At 42.6% G+C, this 15,792-nt stretch overlaps 1 protein-coding gene across 2 annotated transcripts in view; it reads right to left on the bottom strand.

Moving 5' to 3' along the window:
* Positions 1-2,198: 2,198 nt before the first annotated feature.
* Positions 2,199-15,792, bottom strand: part of EPC2 (enhancer of polycomb homolog 2) — a 37,222-nt gene continuing 23,628 nt past the window's right edge. For both annotated transcript variants that reach the window (XM_068195120.1, XM_068195121.1), the window contains exons 5-14: positions 15,209-15,357; positions 14,867-14,999; positions 13,737-13,925; positions 13,418-13,507; positions 12,782-12,927; positions 12,338-12,681; positions 8,699-8,835; positions 6,953-7,112; positions 5,040-5,373; positions 2,199-3,488 (exon numbers count right to left, since the gene is read on the bottom strand). In XM_068195120.1, the coding sequence (XP_068051221.1) occupies positions 3,416-3,488; positions 5,040-5,373; positions 6,953-7,112; positions 8,699-8,835; positions 12,338-12,681; positions 12,782-12,927; positions 13,418-13,507; positions 13,737-13,925; positions 14,867-14,999; positions 15,209-15,357 (1,755 nt within the window). In that variant the 3' untranslated portion in view covers positions 2,199-3,415. The remainder of the gene's footprint in view (positions 3,489-5,039; positions 5,374-6,952; positions 7,113-8,698; positions 8,836-12,337; positions 12,682-12,781; positions 12,928-13,417; positions 13,508-13,736; positions 13,926-14,866; positions 15,000-15,208; positions 15,358-15,792) is intronic.

Genomic DNA, 15,792 nt, shown 5'->3' on the forward strand with positions numbered 1-15,792 from the left:
TTTAGAGATGGAGCAGGTGACTGAGAGACAAGCAAGCCACTGAGAAAACAGAGAATGTATCCTGAAACTCCCTTGTCCTCCTGGAAGGCACTTGAGGAGCAAACGTTCTGTTCGGCTCTCACATCAGGGAATGACATTTTGGGCCCCGTCACTGCAGCAGGATGGCACAACCCAACCAGAGGAGGGGCCTCCACATTGCCCCGCTGCTGCTGGGTCCTGCGAGGAACACATCCAGTGTTTCCTACACAACTGGCTGCTTGGATCAGCAGTAATTGTCTCCCACGTTCCCCTGCTCAGATGGAAACACTTGGATCTTCACAGCTCACCCAACTTACTCGGGAAAAACTCCCCCTCCCTCATCTTCCTTCCTTCCCAAGCAGCACTTAGCTGCCTGTAATTTCCCAAGGTTATTCCCAGTCTTTCCAATTAAAGGGTGAATGTTGCAAAACCACAGAGTAGCAGAAGCATGGAAGTGAGCTTTGAAACAGTTTCTCTGCAGGCAAATCCAGGGAGCCTGTTGGGATGACAAACACACACCAAAACTCCAGTCAATCCATAAATACATATAAATCTTATTAGAGAAAGAACCAGCATTTTCTAGTTCCTGACATTTAAAACTCTGCACCTGACATGAAGTCCAGCATAAATTGCTTAGATAAGCCAGGATTCCACAATCTTACCTGAAAGACATTCCCAATACACAACAGAACAGAAATCCCTATTCCAATCCTGCTGCAGAGATGCACAAGTAAGGGAATTCAAATTGAACAACATCATATCCTCAACACGTTTAAAGAGCACAAAACCACCTCAGTCGGTGGCGATCCCAGCTGGACAAAGGATTTTATAGCACTAATCCCTCCCTCTTCTTTTTCATGGAGATTTTCACGGCCTGCAGCATCCCCCAGCACTCCCCTTTTCCTGCACTTGAGGCACACAGAGACTCTGCAAGGACTGCTGCAGTTCTGCTTCGCAGAAGGTTTCATCACCACTAATCCTTTAAATGAAAGCCATTCCACATCTGGCACTTACCATCAGAGCCTTGGGAGTTTATGGAATCCTTCTCTGCACCTCACATATTCCCAGAATCCATCAAAAGCTTGAAGCTCCAGCTAAAGGTTTTTTAAGTAATTAGATGAGGATTAGACTACACGAAGTCAGAGATACACAGCAATCTCACAGACATCTTCTGGCCAATTTTCCCTGAAAATGATCCACTGAAAATGATCTTTGTAGTGAGAAGAGGCCATGCTAAGTGTACAGTTTTCAATCTGCAGAGGAAATTACTTCCCATTTTCATTAAGCCTCCAAAGGGTTTTGGGGATGGCAGTGAAGCAAGGTTATTCCTAGATATCAAGGACAGTACTTTTTTCTTTTACACAGTCAGATTTTCAACAATTCTTAAAAAAAAAAAATTCATTTATACTTCAGACTATCAGCCATTCCCTGAAATGAGCCCAGCTCTACAGAAAGCCTGGAAAGATCAGATAAAGTGGAATTTTCAGGGAGCAGCAATCCCAGTGAAGTCACAGGTGCCCCCCAAAGCTGCCACCACCCCTCACCTGACCGAGGCAGTGTCTTGAGTTCCTCTATTCCCAACAGGAATAATCTAGCCTCACCTCTCCCTGCAGACATCATGTGGAATAAAAATAGAGCATCAGTTAAGCAAAAACCAGGTAATTTTAGCCATCTGAGTTTGTCATGAGCTCCCAGGATTTAAAGCTCTGCAAGTGTTTTTAGCTGCCAGGACTTTTAACTCACACAACGTAAGACAAAACAGGTTTGAACACAGCTTGGATTAAAAACAGTTCTTTATATAGAAAGCTAAGATGGAAAATACACTGACTGCATGACATAGGCAAGATTTTCCTGGGAGGGTGAGTCTGGACTAAACAACATCTCCAGGTGCCCTCCAACCTCAGTGATCCTGGGATTTGTAACACAGAAACACCCAAATGAGGAGAAAACTGCAGAAATTCACCCCATTTCTTTGGCAGGGCAGGAAACTCTCATTCCCCATTTCCCCAGGTCTCGGGTCCCATCCCACCCCTCCCCTAGCACAGAATTATCACATCATCTGCAGCCTTCTGGAAATAAGTGCATATGCTGGGATCAAAGGACCAGAGTCCCCGAGCAGCCTCCAGAACTGCTGCTGTCCCTGCCTGCCCCCTGTGAAATAACCACATATGCACCATGGCCAGGTTTTGATATGTATTTTTATTTCCCTGCAGTTTTCACTTATCAAGAACAAGTAACAGGGAAAGTTGTCTGAACTAGTGCATAAACAAACATTCGGAAACACCACTACACGTATCTAATGTACAAGAACCGTATAAAAAAAGTCACTAAAACACTACACTACGAAGGTGTCCAACGCTTACAGTCAGACTTTTTCCAACCCGTTACTTGCCTTGTAGCCACAGGAAAACTCTCCAAAATTGAAAAGACAATCTTGCCACAACCCTCCCTCCCCCCCCACCACCTGGGATGGCTCGATAGCTAGAGATCCAATAATGAATTATTGCAATGATACAGAATGCAATACATACCTGGTAAAATATCCTTTAATGTGGTGTGGTACAGTTTGAAAGCCGGTTAAAATACGCAGTCTTCGGATAAAATGGCATCAAGGTGAAAATTTTCTCAGATCTGCACATTTGGACATGTGCCAGATGCATAATTTTCCTAGTCAGCTTTTCTTTTTCCTCTCCTGTGTAATTATTTTTTATAAACTGGTATTATAAATAGAAATATACATTCAAAATATATGGAAAAAGTGAGTTACTACATTAAATTTGCATGTATCGATCCATCCCTTTCCCCTGCACAGTAATAGAAAATACTATTTTGCCTTGAACTTCATATTTGACAGTGAAATGCCACTAAAGTATTTACCAAAAAGTCCATCTAGTCAAATTGTGAAACAAAATGAACCAAGTGAAAACTTTACATTTCCTTTAGAAAAAAATTACAAGAATTTTGTTTCCTAGCTATGAATCTTTAACTTTTTTTTTTTTAGACACAAAGTTGCATTTATTTGTACAAGATACAAAATGTAAACATGGCAAAATAAATAGTTTAAACAAGTGATGCAGGATCCCATGTCATGCTCATGATCCCATTAAAGAATTATTTTTTTAATCCATTCAGTTGCAAATTCAAGTGCAAAAGCATGATGATGAATATCTACTATTCAAGTAACAGAAATAATATTGATGATACAAATAAACTATTTTACAAGGTAGTGATTTTCCCAATTTTACAAAATTTACATTATATATCGACTTAATACACGATATAACGGGAGTCCATTCAGGTCTGTGTGAGTTCTCTGTGATCCACAGAGTGCTGTGTTTGCATTCAGCTGGAACAGGAAGGAGCACACCACGACCCAGCTGGGGACACTGCCTGGAGGTTATGTCACTTCCATGGCCACTGTGGTCTCTGCGATGCCGTTCAAGCCCAGGCGCTCTGGCTCATGGTTCTCTCTGCAAGGGAAGGAGGATCCCACAGTCAGAGCAGATTCTCACACACTTTTAGGCACTGCTTTCGTGTTTTCACACAGCTCTTAGCTGCACCAGGCAGGAACCTTAACACACACACACTGCAAAACATGATTTGGAAGTAAATACTGGCATTCAACAACGGCTCTTATTCAGCAATGCAGTGCCTTCTGCAAGATTATTGCATTTAACTGTCCATTTCCAGCCCAAATTATGGATTAAATCTTAACACACACACACTGCAAAAGCATGATTTGGAAGTAAATACTGGCATTCAACAACAGCTCTTATTCAGCAATGCAGTGCCTTCTGCAAGATTATTGCATTTAACTGTCCATTTCCAGCCCAAATTATGGATTAAATCTTAACACACACACACTGCAAAAGCATGATTTGGAAGTAAATATTTGCATTCAGCAACGGCTCTTATTCAACAATGCAGTGCCTTCTGCAAGATTATTGCATTTAACTGTCCATTTCCAGCCCAAATTATGGATTAAATCCCTAAAAGCTCTTCTGAAAGAACAAAGTCAAGATATGATAACTCAGCATCAGTTATTCTGTTAATGCACCAAGTGTTGTAATTCCCTGCCCATTCTACTTTAGCACTCATTTTTTTACTCCTTCACTAATACCCATTTTTTACTTTTCCAATTGACAAACATGACTTTGTTTCTTGAAACACCATATAATCCAGGAGAGACTTCCAACAAAGCCCAAATATTGCCATTTTCAGAACAATCTGCCAATTGCAAAGCTCCTGCCACTCCTATGAAACATCATCTAAGTATCCTGAAATAGCAGTGCTGCTGTTCAATGAGAATAAGTAACTTCATGGTTGGACTTGATGACCTTAAAGGTCTTTTCCGACCTAAACAATTATGATTTTTTATGTAAGATATGGGTTGCCACTTTTCTGGTGTGTGTTTTACATAAATATGTAACACACACATCCATATGTAAATATAAATATACATGTGCCTGCCTGTACCTTACAATATTGCTACACAGTGATTTAAAGGGAACACGAGGGGAATTTGACAGACTCTACCTGAAAATGCTGCATGAGAAGGGACAAATGAAATGGTTAAAATTCAAACACAGCGGAAGCTGACCAAAAGTACAGGTGCCTAAAGGCAGGGCAGGTCATTTGAGGGGTTAATTTGCACAACCAGCTCTTGTGGTTTGCCATGGCCATGCTGAAGGTGCTGAGTGTGTTCCTGAGAGGCTGAAGGTGCTGAGAGGCCTCTCAGAGGTGGAACAGAGCTGGGCATGACCATGGAGAGGACACAGGCTGAAGCTGCACCAGGGGAGGGTCGGGTGGGACATCAGGAAGGATTCCTCCAAGGCAAGGGCTCTCAAGCACTGCAACTGCCCAGGGAGGTGAGGGAGGCCCTGCTGAGGTGGCACGCAGCGCTCTGCTCTGATGAGGGCAGGGTGAGCCCCGGGTGGGACGCTGACTTTGGCGATGCCAAGCCAAACAATTCCAGGATTCCAAGCACAAGTGGGAGCTGCCGCCGCCCTGTCCCCACTCACCTTGCTATACTGCTGATGGCACTGCTGGGAGTTACCTTTGGCACTCTGTCCATGCTGGCAGCAACTGTGGCAAGTTTTAAGGCTGTTGGCGAGGGCGCTGAAGTCCGTGTATTGATATGAACATTGACTGGAGACACAACACTGACGTTGTTGAGGTGCACGGCGCTGGGCAGGCAGGAATTGTTCATGGGGAGAGGCTGAGGGCTGCTCGTGCACAAGGCTGGGATTAAGTGGTTTGTGGTGCTGTGGCCAACTGTCCTTACAAGCTGTACAGTTGAGATCCCTGGGCTGGATGATAAAGCCATGTTGGTGGAGTACAAAGTTCTGGAATTTCCTGTCAGGCAGAATAAATGGTGGGTGTTAAAAATGTGACATTTCTTAGATGAAAAGCCGAAGCTTAACCTCAAGGGCAATGCTTTGAGTGTGTAAGTCATTAATGTCCATATTTTACAAATTCATAAAATGGAAGAAGTGGCAGCATGGCACATTGCCATTGATGCCTTAAGATTTAGCTTTTTTTTTTTTTTTTTTCAGATTCTGTACTGCTTTAGGGTATAACTCTAAAAACTCCACAGCCTGTTAGCTGCTGTCCTCCTGTTTCACTCAGGCAAAACAATTCCTCTAGGCCTGAAATGCAGACATCTCACTGTCTCAGGCCCCAAAAAGTATAAACAAAAGTGATTTGGGGGGGAGCAAACTGGGGGTATGTGATTTCATTACCTGAAAATGTAATTGGAGGATTAACCCCTAATATGAAAATGGACCAAACTTAAAATTATCTGAAACACTCATGACCATCGTCCATTTTGGGAGTAACGTCCTGGAGGCTTCTGACTGCCCAAGGTGCATCTATTGAAGGCCTCTAATAAATACCCACTTTTATTCTCTTAATCTTGTCTAGCCTCTGTTCCAGGTAGCCACTCCAAGGCATCACCATGTGCCTGATCTTCCAGCCTCAAAGCACTGCCCTCTTGGATATGAACTCAGAGAATTACACACAGATCTCTCCCTCTCTTTGCTGGAACTGCTCCAGTTTATTGATTTTATTCAGTCGTGTTTTTTCTCCCTCTATTCATTGCATATTATCATTAACCCAGCCTGGCAGAAGGTCTATAAAACTAATCACATCATTAGCTGCTAAAACAACAAATTACTTTAAAAGCCTCTTCTTTGTCTTGGCAGCCCAAATCCCATTTGCCTCTTGGCACCGTGGAGATGGCACCAGCACAAGCAGCACCACAGCAGGAGGGCTGGGAGGGGGCACTGAGTGCCCATGGCTGCACTTTCTGGGACAAATCCTAAATGCAGTGAAACCTGAGGCTAACAGTGATGTCAGAAGAATTGCCAGTAAAGGTTGGTTAGTACATTTTTGGCTGAATATACAAGTGAGGTAACAACCAAATAATGAATCAACTTCTCCATTTCCTTCTCAAAGTACTTTAATGCTTTAAGAAGTTGATTTATTCTTTCATGACACATTCACACTGGTTTTAAAACGCTGTCATTTAGACTTTTGATCTGAACAGATTATTAGAAGATAAAGACTACCAAAGGAAAATCAAACAATGCTCTTCCGAGGTAAAGAGCACTTGGTGGGTTTATATCCATTTTAACAACATCTAATGGACAAGGCTCTCGGGCACAGGGTGGGATTCTTGGGGCTGTCCTGTACAAGGCAAGGAGCTGGACTTTGATCATCCTTGTGGGACTCCTCCAACTCAGGATATTCCACGATTCAAACCACTGCTCCAAAGTACTTCAGAGAAGAATATTTCACACAATTACAACTAAGAAATTTGATTTCTTGTTGTTATTTCCTACTATTTTAGAAATCAGCAATAAGATCAGCTGATAATTAAGAGCAGCTGACATTCTCAGCTCATTCCAGGCCAGGATTTTCCAGGACTCCTCACCTGAAGGCTGGACAACACCGTTGATATTGTTGTGGCTGGTGTTCTGCTCCTTGGCTCCCTCGCTGCGCCCGGGGCCCGGGGCACTGACCACTGCAGAGGCAGCAAAGTGGGCACTGGCTGAATCCAGGGTTTTGGACATACAGTCAGAGGTGCTGGAGCCCTGCAGGAAGAGGAAAAGGTGGTTCTCAATCATCCAAGTACAAAAGGAAATATGCCTTAGGATTGCTACAGCGCACAAGTAAAGCAAATAAATAAGCACAGCTTCGAGGTGTGACCTAATGCTCCACAACAAGGAATATTTCTGTGTCACCAGAGTGATGAGAAGTTGGGAATCAGTGTCCAGATGAGGGTTAAACAACTGCTGCCCAATGCAGCCAGGCCAGATCTCAGCACAACAAATCTCTCTGGTCGTGTGCTGTTCAGCCTGGAGAAGGAAAGGTTCTGGGGAGAGCTCAGAGCCCCTTGCAGGGCCTGAAGGGCTCCAGGAGAGCTGGAGAGGGACTGGGGACAAGGGCTGGAGGCACAGGACCCAGGGAATGGCTCCCACTGCCAGAGGGCAGGGATGGACGGGATATTGGGAACTGGGAATTCCTGGCTGGGAGGGTGGGCAGGCCCTGGCACAGGGTGCCCAGAGCAGCTGTGGCTGTCCTGGATCCCTGGCAGTGCCCAAGGCCAGGCTGGATGGGGCTTGGAGCAGCCTGGGACAGTGGGAGGAGTCCCTGGGAGAACTGGACAGGCTTTAAGGCCCCTTCCAACCCAAACCACACAGGATTCCCTATGTTTGGAGATGTTTCCTCTAAGAAAACAACCATGTCTTAAACCTTCTCTGTTCTGTCTCCAGGCAGCTGCAAATCTCAGGGATGTTCAGGATTTGTGGTACCTGCACTGTGCCACAGAATAACTGCCCAGCACATTCTGGAATCCCACTCTGTTAGTTCCTACTGGAAAGACTCACCATTCTTACTGGAAAGAACATTAATTCTGCAATTTCAATTTATATGAACTAAGAAAATGACTTTGCACAGAAGCTTGAAGTGCTTTAAAGATCCAAAATTCATTTGTTTTGTTTAAATATTCTGGCATCATTTCTTTACACTTACAAAAAATGTCATCAGTATCTGCAAACACAGAATCTCTGATTAATTGAAGTAGAAAACACTGAGGGGAAGGGACAACCAGCACAAGCAATCAGATATAAAATGCTCAAAGTAATATACATTTTCCTAGTAATAGACAACAGCAACAGCTTTTCTAGTTTATTGGGAAGAAGCTAACAGAAAACTAAGGGCAATGGAAAAACTTTTTTATCTTGCAAGGGATTCCAGAGGAAAAATGGGATTCTTTTAGAAGCCAGAATATGCAAAATTCTCTTTTTCCTCTCAGAGGTACCAATTTTTAGTGCTCACTGAATATCTGCTCATAACAGAACACATTACCTCAGAAGGTAGTTTTAATAAAGTTTCTTCAGAGCACTCACAGGCAGGAGGACAAAAACAGTGAAAACAGAGAGGGTTGAGAGCACCCGCTGGTATTTTCACACTGGTAACTCTGTGGATGCAGGTAACACGTTCAGCTAACAAAGTCTCTTCCTCAACTTGTAAAATGCAGCCAACTTGTTAAAAACACCCAGAGCAAAGTGTTTTAAATTCGCTCTACACCATCCCACACTTGCTGGGGTGTCACATTTGGCTGGTAAGAGACGAGCAGCGCTGTGAACAAAAGGCACATGCAGGGTGGGAGCAGTACCTGTGCTTTCAGATGTGTCTGCTGGGAGGAATGCTGAGATTGCTGCTTCTGCTGCAGCTGGGCCAGCTGCTGCCTCTGCATCTGCACTAACTGCTGTTGGTGTGTCTGGAACTGCTCCTCTGTGATGCCCCCTGTGACTACGGGAAAGAAAGGAGCCACAGTTACACAAAACACACCTGGAAGAGGCAAGAGTGCAGCTCAGGTGGCTGAAGATGACAGAAATCATGTCAGACGCACCCAAAATCTTCACAGATTATGTAAAAGAGAGGTCAAGCTGTGTTTGTTTGTGGGGTTCTTTCATGGAATTAATTTGTAACAAAAGAATTCAGAGCTTTTGTTGCTTTTAAGCAGTTTCTATCTTTGGTGGTTTTATCCCCAGTAGATTTAGGCAAAAGCTCAAGAGAAATGATTTTCCTGGCTTTCAGGAAAGAAGCACAGCCTAAGAATCAGAGCTGAGGACAAAGCACCCCGGGCTGAGCTGGGTGCCTTCTCTCCCAGTCAACACTGGCAGATTTCTGGACAATTTCCCTTCCCACAGCCCCTTGCTGTCCCTTTGCCAACAGCAGAAAGGACCCTGAGGGAAGCACAAATTTGGCATGGGGGATTTTCTCTGCCAATTACTGTTTCAAATGCACTAAGAGTTGAGGGGTGCCACAATAAGTTTATTTTTGAGAACCAGGTTATTGCCACCCCAGTAATCTCACAGGCCCCACACATGAAGGGAATGAAGTTAGAAAAGCTGGTTTTAATATTCTCCCCCTGGAGAATTTGCACACTTGGCAAACTGAACGTACTGCCAGGGGTTTGATGCTAAAACCTGAGCTGTGTGCAGTTAACCCAGGAACTGAGTTCTCTGGGGAGCAAGTGAAGAGAGAATTCACTTCTCAAAGATTCCCATGAATGCATTTCAGCACTTTATCCTCAACTCTGTTTTTGCAGGACTGAAGCTGTGCTGCACCTCAAACACCTGGATTCTCAGGAACACCCTCCTATCCAGGGACACTGAGCTAACATTAGAACAGAGTTTTATCCATCTTGCAGGGTTTGGCTCTTCCATTTACCACTTTTAGTACTCAGGGTTCTCCTGAAATTCCACTGGGAAAAAAATACCAGAATCAGGATTGCTTAGAAATTAGAACTGAAACAACATTATTAAAGCAGGTTCCAACCATATTAGGAGAGCACTTTAAAGTCCAATTATTTAAAAATTACTCCTCTTAAACTCTAGCAATATTATAATTTCCAACATAAGTTTATTTTGCATTTAGCTTTACTTTGTTCCTCTTGCAGATTCTTACCTAGAATTTAATTCCAAGTTAAATCAGCTCAACTTGCTACATTCCCTCACAAAACACATGGCATTGCTGAAGGCACCAGGGCCAAGAACAGCATTATGGAATATTACATACATTTCTATTTTTAAGTTCTGAGGTAACAAGTCCCAGAAAATGTGCTTTGTTTTATAGAAAGCTGTTTAAGAGCAAGGTGAGATTTCATGTTTTCAAACATCTCTCCTTCCCAGTTTGTCACAGACCACAAAGTCATGGAATACTCTATTGCAGGATACAGGGAAGGTAATCCAGAATTCAGTATTCCCTTACTCTACCTGTATGTGCCTGAATTTCAGGTATTTATCCACCTGGAGGGTCCTGGAGGAAAAAAGAGCAAACTTTGACTGTGTCCCAAGGCAGAGCTCTGACCAGAGTTGAGAGCTCTGCAGCTACAGGGGTTTTATTTTATCAGAGCCTGACTGGGCTGAAAAACTGCACCACAAAAGGAGAAAAAAGTCACTTCATCTTTCACTTCCAGGCTCCTCTCTCCTTGGAAGAGAGTTCATGCACTCATTAGGTATTCTGAAGAAAAGACTAGTCAGAGGCTTTTAAAATAAAATAAAAAAATTGTCTATACAATCCATTTGAGGAACTATCAGAGTTGCTTTACTAGTACAGGGGAAAAATGTAACAGAACTAATTTTAAATATTCTTGTGAACCAAAAATCAAAGGAACTCCCCAGTTCTCCCTAAAATAAAATAATAATAATAAAAAAATAATAATCATTTTGAGTACTGCCATCACTTCCTCTGGAAAGAATATCAAAGCAGCTGTAAAAATAACTGATTTCAACAATCACTTCCCAAAGAGAATGACTTCAATAAATGCAGTGAACAATGCCTGTGCTCATTTAATGCACAAGCAGACTCTGACCAGCCCTTTTAAAATTTATTCCCTATTTACTAGTGAGAAAATCCATCAGCAGTGCCTCTTGCTGGTTCAGTTATTTGGGGAAGAATTCTGTTGTCTATTGTGTCTGATCCTGTTCCACAACTGCAGGATCTGGTTTGTAATTTAAATCTGTGACAAAAAAGGTCCTCCCCAGCCATAAATTCCATGCATAATGTACTTCAACTACTGAGGGATTTCCATTTAATTTAAATTTATTCCTCAGATGATTTCTAAAATTATACCACGAGTTTATTACTATTCCTCCAAAAAATGGCTTAGATCCATCAGCTTTGGTTTCATTCATTTTTCAGCTATTTCTCTACCAGCTCTTGGTGTTTATCAATAATGCCCTCAAACTGAACTGCCCCTTTCTGCCCCAGCTGTGATTCCTCAGGCCTTCAAGATCTTTCAAAAAACAATTATAGAAAATACATAATACATTAGATCAGGTTTTTTTTTCATGCAGCAGGGAAATGCTCCTGTGCCAATCTTTTCATGGCAGAGAACAATCTAAAGGTTACAGTGACCATACTGAGAAGCTGGGGAAGTACTGGGATGGAATAAATATTCTGTGCCTCTGTCAGAACAATTTAACAGCACCCAGGAATTCTAGAGATACATTATTGGAGAATAACTACCCATTCCTGCAGCTTTGAGAGAGATGGGACATGCCACAACCACAGAAAGAAGGAATTCCGAGTCAGTCTACTCTATTATTTAATTATCCTGGTTTACAGAGCAGGATGGAGGAGGGATATACTCAGCTGCTTGCTGTGGTAGGAGACCTCATTTGTTGGATCTCCAATTTTTCAGATATTTGAACTATCAATGATTATGATTCTTTCCTAATTATAAAGAAGTGACAGTGTTAAAACTTGAGCCACTACAACTCTGGCTCTTGAAGAAAGTGATGCAAACACTGCTCAATTTAAGCTTAAAGCCATTTTTTCATCCCTGGATGCTTCCACTATCAACATTTTTACCATTTTCAGGCCTTTTCCTGCCTGCTCAGGGCACTTAGGAACTTCCTACATTTGCCTGAGTCAAAAATGAAAACTGCCAACAAAAATGAGCCACACCCACCCTCCCCAAGAAACCACCAGATTTGTTTTGCATTCATAATGAACATCCTTCTAGCCTTAAACAAGGTTAGACCAATTAGTGCCATTAAGATTTAATTAGACCTAAACAATTCTTCATATGAGCAGAATCCCTGCTTTGAATAATGTTTGAATCCAGCACTTCAAATTCTAATGGAAGCAAAGCAGGAGGAAGAAGTGTTTGTGGGAAGTTTCTGGATGTCAGGTTGTAGCTGTGGTTAGGTCCACACCAGTGCTGAAGATCTCATCAGTCCAGCCACAAAGAAAACCAAAAGTCAGTATTTTAAATCCCAGAAAAAGCCAAATCCTTGCCTACCTGATATGCCATTCTTGCTGGTGTTCAATAAAGCTACAGATGCTGCAGAGACTCTTTTATTATTCACAGTCTGCCCTGCTTTCCTTGAGGTACATTCTTCACTATCACTGTCCTGGAGATTGAGTAGCCTGGGCTGGAAACACTGCAGTCGACATGATCTGATATTGCTTAGGATTTCAGGAAGGGACAGTCTGTTTTCACAAGGTTTATTGGAAGCATTGGTCCGTGAAAAATTAGAAGAAAAGTCTAAAGTCTGGGAAGAGCTCGAAAAACCGCTCAGCATTTCCGGGTCAATCTGCCTCAAGACAGGATCGTGTTCTGTGGATATTCGGTCCATGATAACCCTGATCAAAGAGGAGGAGGAGAATCATTAGCTTCATGATCTCTCTTTAATACTTTTATCCTTTGAAGGGGAATGAAGAATTCAAAAGAACCCAACTGTACCTTCCACCCCTGCCAATCCTCCTCCTTGCAAACCCTATACATCTCCTTGGGATTGTGAGGGTTGTAAGGCAATGCCTGAACCTCAGTTTGTCCAACCCTGCCAACTCGGGGCTTTCGTACGAAGAATTCGTTTGGTCCAAACGAGGCTGTGGAGAAAGAAAAGGCAATTTTATACTGCAAGGGTGCTTTGATTAGGGCACTGCTGGGTGTCATGCACAGGCTTCAGGACAGAACACGGGGTTTATATTGAGTTAACCAGTAACAGCTTCAGTAGTTAAAAAATAAACTCTAATATTCAGGCTGTTAAATACTCTGCATCTAACAGCAATGGAAAAATTGGAGAAAATTGAAATAAAAGTTTTCAGTCCCCTCAACAACTTTTGGCAAAGGAATTAACTCACAGGCTAAGGGAAAAAAGAAAGGAAGGTGAATTCTAAGCAAGTGGGAAGTTCAGCTCGGACCCTTCAGAGCCAAGCAGTAAAGGGGATGGTCCTGCAATTGTCTCTGGACTCACCAAGGCATCAAAGCTCTGGTGGTGAGAGTGGAACAGAACTCCAACACTGGCACTATGCCAACCTTAATTTAAAGAAACCACCACTAAACCCAACAGCACAGCATAATACTGCATATTCTTACAGCATAATACTGGCATCCTGCTCTTCTCCTGAAAGCACAAGGTCCATCAGGATCATTTTCTTCTTCTGCTTCTGACACTGGCGAGGGTACCTAGACCAGAAAACAATGTCATTCTCCCAGCTGCCACATTTGTATAATTGTATTAATTTAAAAAGTTTGTGTTTATAAAATGAGAACTGCCATGTTTATCCCAGCTTGGAAGGAAAGCTCAGTTTACACAAGGAGCTTTTCAATACAGTCAGAGTTGGGACGAGCCAGACTGGCCAAATGGCAGCTAACAGGAATCTCTGCCTTGTGTACACTGAGATTGTGGGGTTACCTGTGGGAACTCATCCTCATCGGAGCTGTGGAAGTCATACTGCTTGATGTCACTCTTGCTGAGCACAGGCAAGGGCTCAGCCAGGGGCTGAGGGGTCACCACACACTCCAGTTTGGGCTTCTTCAGGTACTTCTTCTTCTGACGGACCACATCGGACACCTCCTCCTTCAGAGAGGAGTGGTGAGGATGCTGCTCAGGGAAAACCAACAGAAAATTCTAAAAACTAAAGCATGAGCAAATTTAATTACTCAAGACAGGCTGTTTGTCTTCCAAAGGCTCTGCAGATATTTGAGACACATCATGCAAAATTTACTGAACACATTAAACCTCAGAACCTTTCCTCTGATTGTTTTTACAGGTATTTATTAATAATCAGAGAGCTCTCAAGCCATGGCACTGCCTGAGAGGCTCCTCACTCTGCACTGCACTCAGTGTATTGTCATTGAAATTCCTCTTCCAATTATTTTCTGAGATCTCATTTTCCCCAGCACTTTCAATTTTCTGAACTGCTCGGACATGTTCAAAAGAAACTATTTAATTTGTTTCCTGTTTCTCACAGAGCTGACACTTTGGAACAGATGTGATGGTATTTGGGCTGGCTATTTATGATTTTTCTCACATAAACCCTCTGCAGTGAGCAATTATTCCATCGATACTGAACTGTCCACTTGAACACAAATGTTATTTAATTTCAAAGCTCCCATTTGAAAGGATTATTTCACTTGCAAAATTCTCCACTTGAAGGAGAAGCACCAGTGCAGCTTTAAAAAGTGTTGAAATTTACCCTGGATTAACACTCACCAATAACAGCCTGACTGAAACTGACTCCAGTAATGGAGCTTGGCTTGGGAAGCAGAGGAGGAACACGAGGAATGCCAAAATTCCTGGAGAACCAGGCATCCCGGGGTTTGTGTGGAATTCTGGGACCACTAGGTGTCGCAGGTGCTAAATACAAATTTCCAGAGGTCTTCAACTCTCAGCCTCACCCCCAAGCATTTTAACTCCTAATATTTCAGGTTATTTCTTCAGGGACAGGTCTGAATTCAAAGCATATCCGAAAGGATGGTGATGATCCCAAAGGAATGATGTTCCCAGGAACAAGAGACTCAAGGCAGAGAAAAAAATCTTACCTTAACTTTACATTCTTGAACTTTGTGGTGGTTCCCATTGTGGAGAGATGATGGAGTTGTGCCCATTTCTTTTTCAGGTCTGTTCAGCTTCACTTCATTGAGGATTTCACCTCCATAATCACCCAAATGGTACCTGAAAAAGGAGGACTAAAACTATAGGGCTGCATTTCCACTGGGAAATGTCTGAAAGCCACAAACCAGTGTCTTCCAACTGTCTACACAAATGCCCCTTTCTTTTAGTTTTTGAAGTTTATGCTGCTACAATAAATCAATTATGAGAGATGATTTCAAAGCCATTTAATGAAAATTTAAAACCTTGTTTTTTATAGTCTGGAATTTTACCTTTTCTCCACAACTTCCAACGTTAAATGCAACAGCTCTCGTTTTGTTTTCTCTCTCCTCTTAATCATCTCCAAAATTGTTATGGCTCTGCTAAACTCCCTCCTTAATTTCAACATCTTCTCATAAGATGCTTCATCGTTCTTTCGGTTCTGTTGAGAGATGAAACAAATTTTTAGTCAAAAGCAAAAGCCGTGAGGCACAAACTGCAAAAATAAAGTTATATAATGCTGCTGCAAACGAGGCTCATGAGGACACTCCAAAGCAGCTTTTCTTAAAGCAGATCCTACTTGGCAAACAGAGCCACAAAAAGCAAACAAACCCAGTTTTAAGAGTAAACTGAGAAGAACTTTGTGAAAAACTTTGAGGAGAACCCAGTGGAAGTTTGTCAGAACAAGGAATTCAAGTCTACAACACTTTCCCCACACAGTAAGGCTGTGCATGTGTACAAAGCAAAATGCTGGGTGATTACAGATTTCCTGGTTCAAATCATTCCACGCTACAAATATAAAAACTGGGAAATTGTTCCCCCTTTTCCCACAGAAAGGAAAGCTTCCAACCCAGCAGGTTGGTTGTGTGCCGGGCAT

This window comes from Anomalospiza imberbis, chromosome 7 (assembly GCF_031753505.1).
Source record: "Anomalospiza imberbis isolate Cuckoo-Finch-1a 21T00152 chromosome 7, ASM3175350v1, whole genome shotgun sequence".
Classification (NCBI taxonomy): domain Eukaryota; kingdom Metazoa; phylum Chordata; class Aves; order Passeriformes; family Viduidae; genus Anomalospiza; species Anomalospiza imberbis.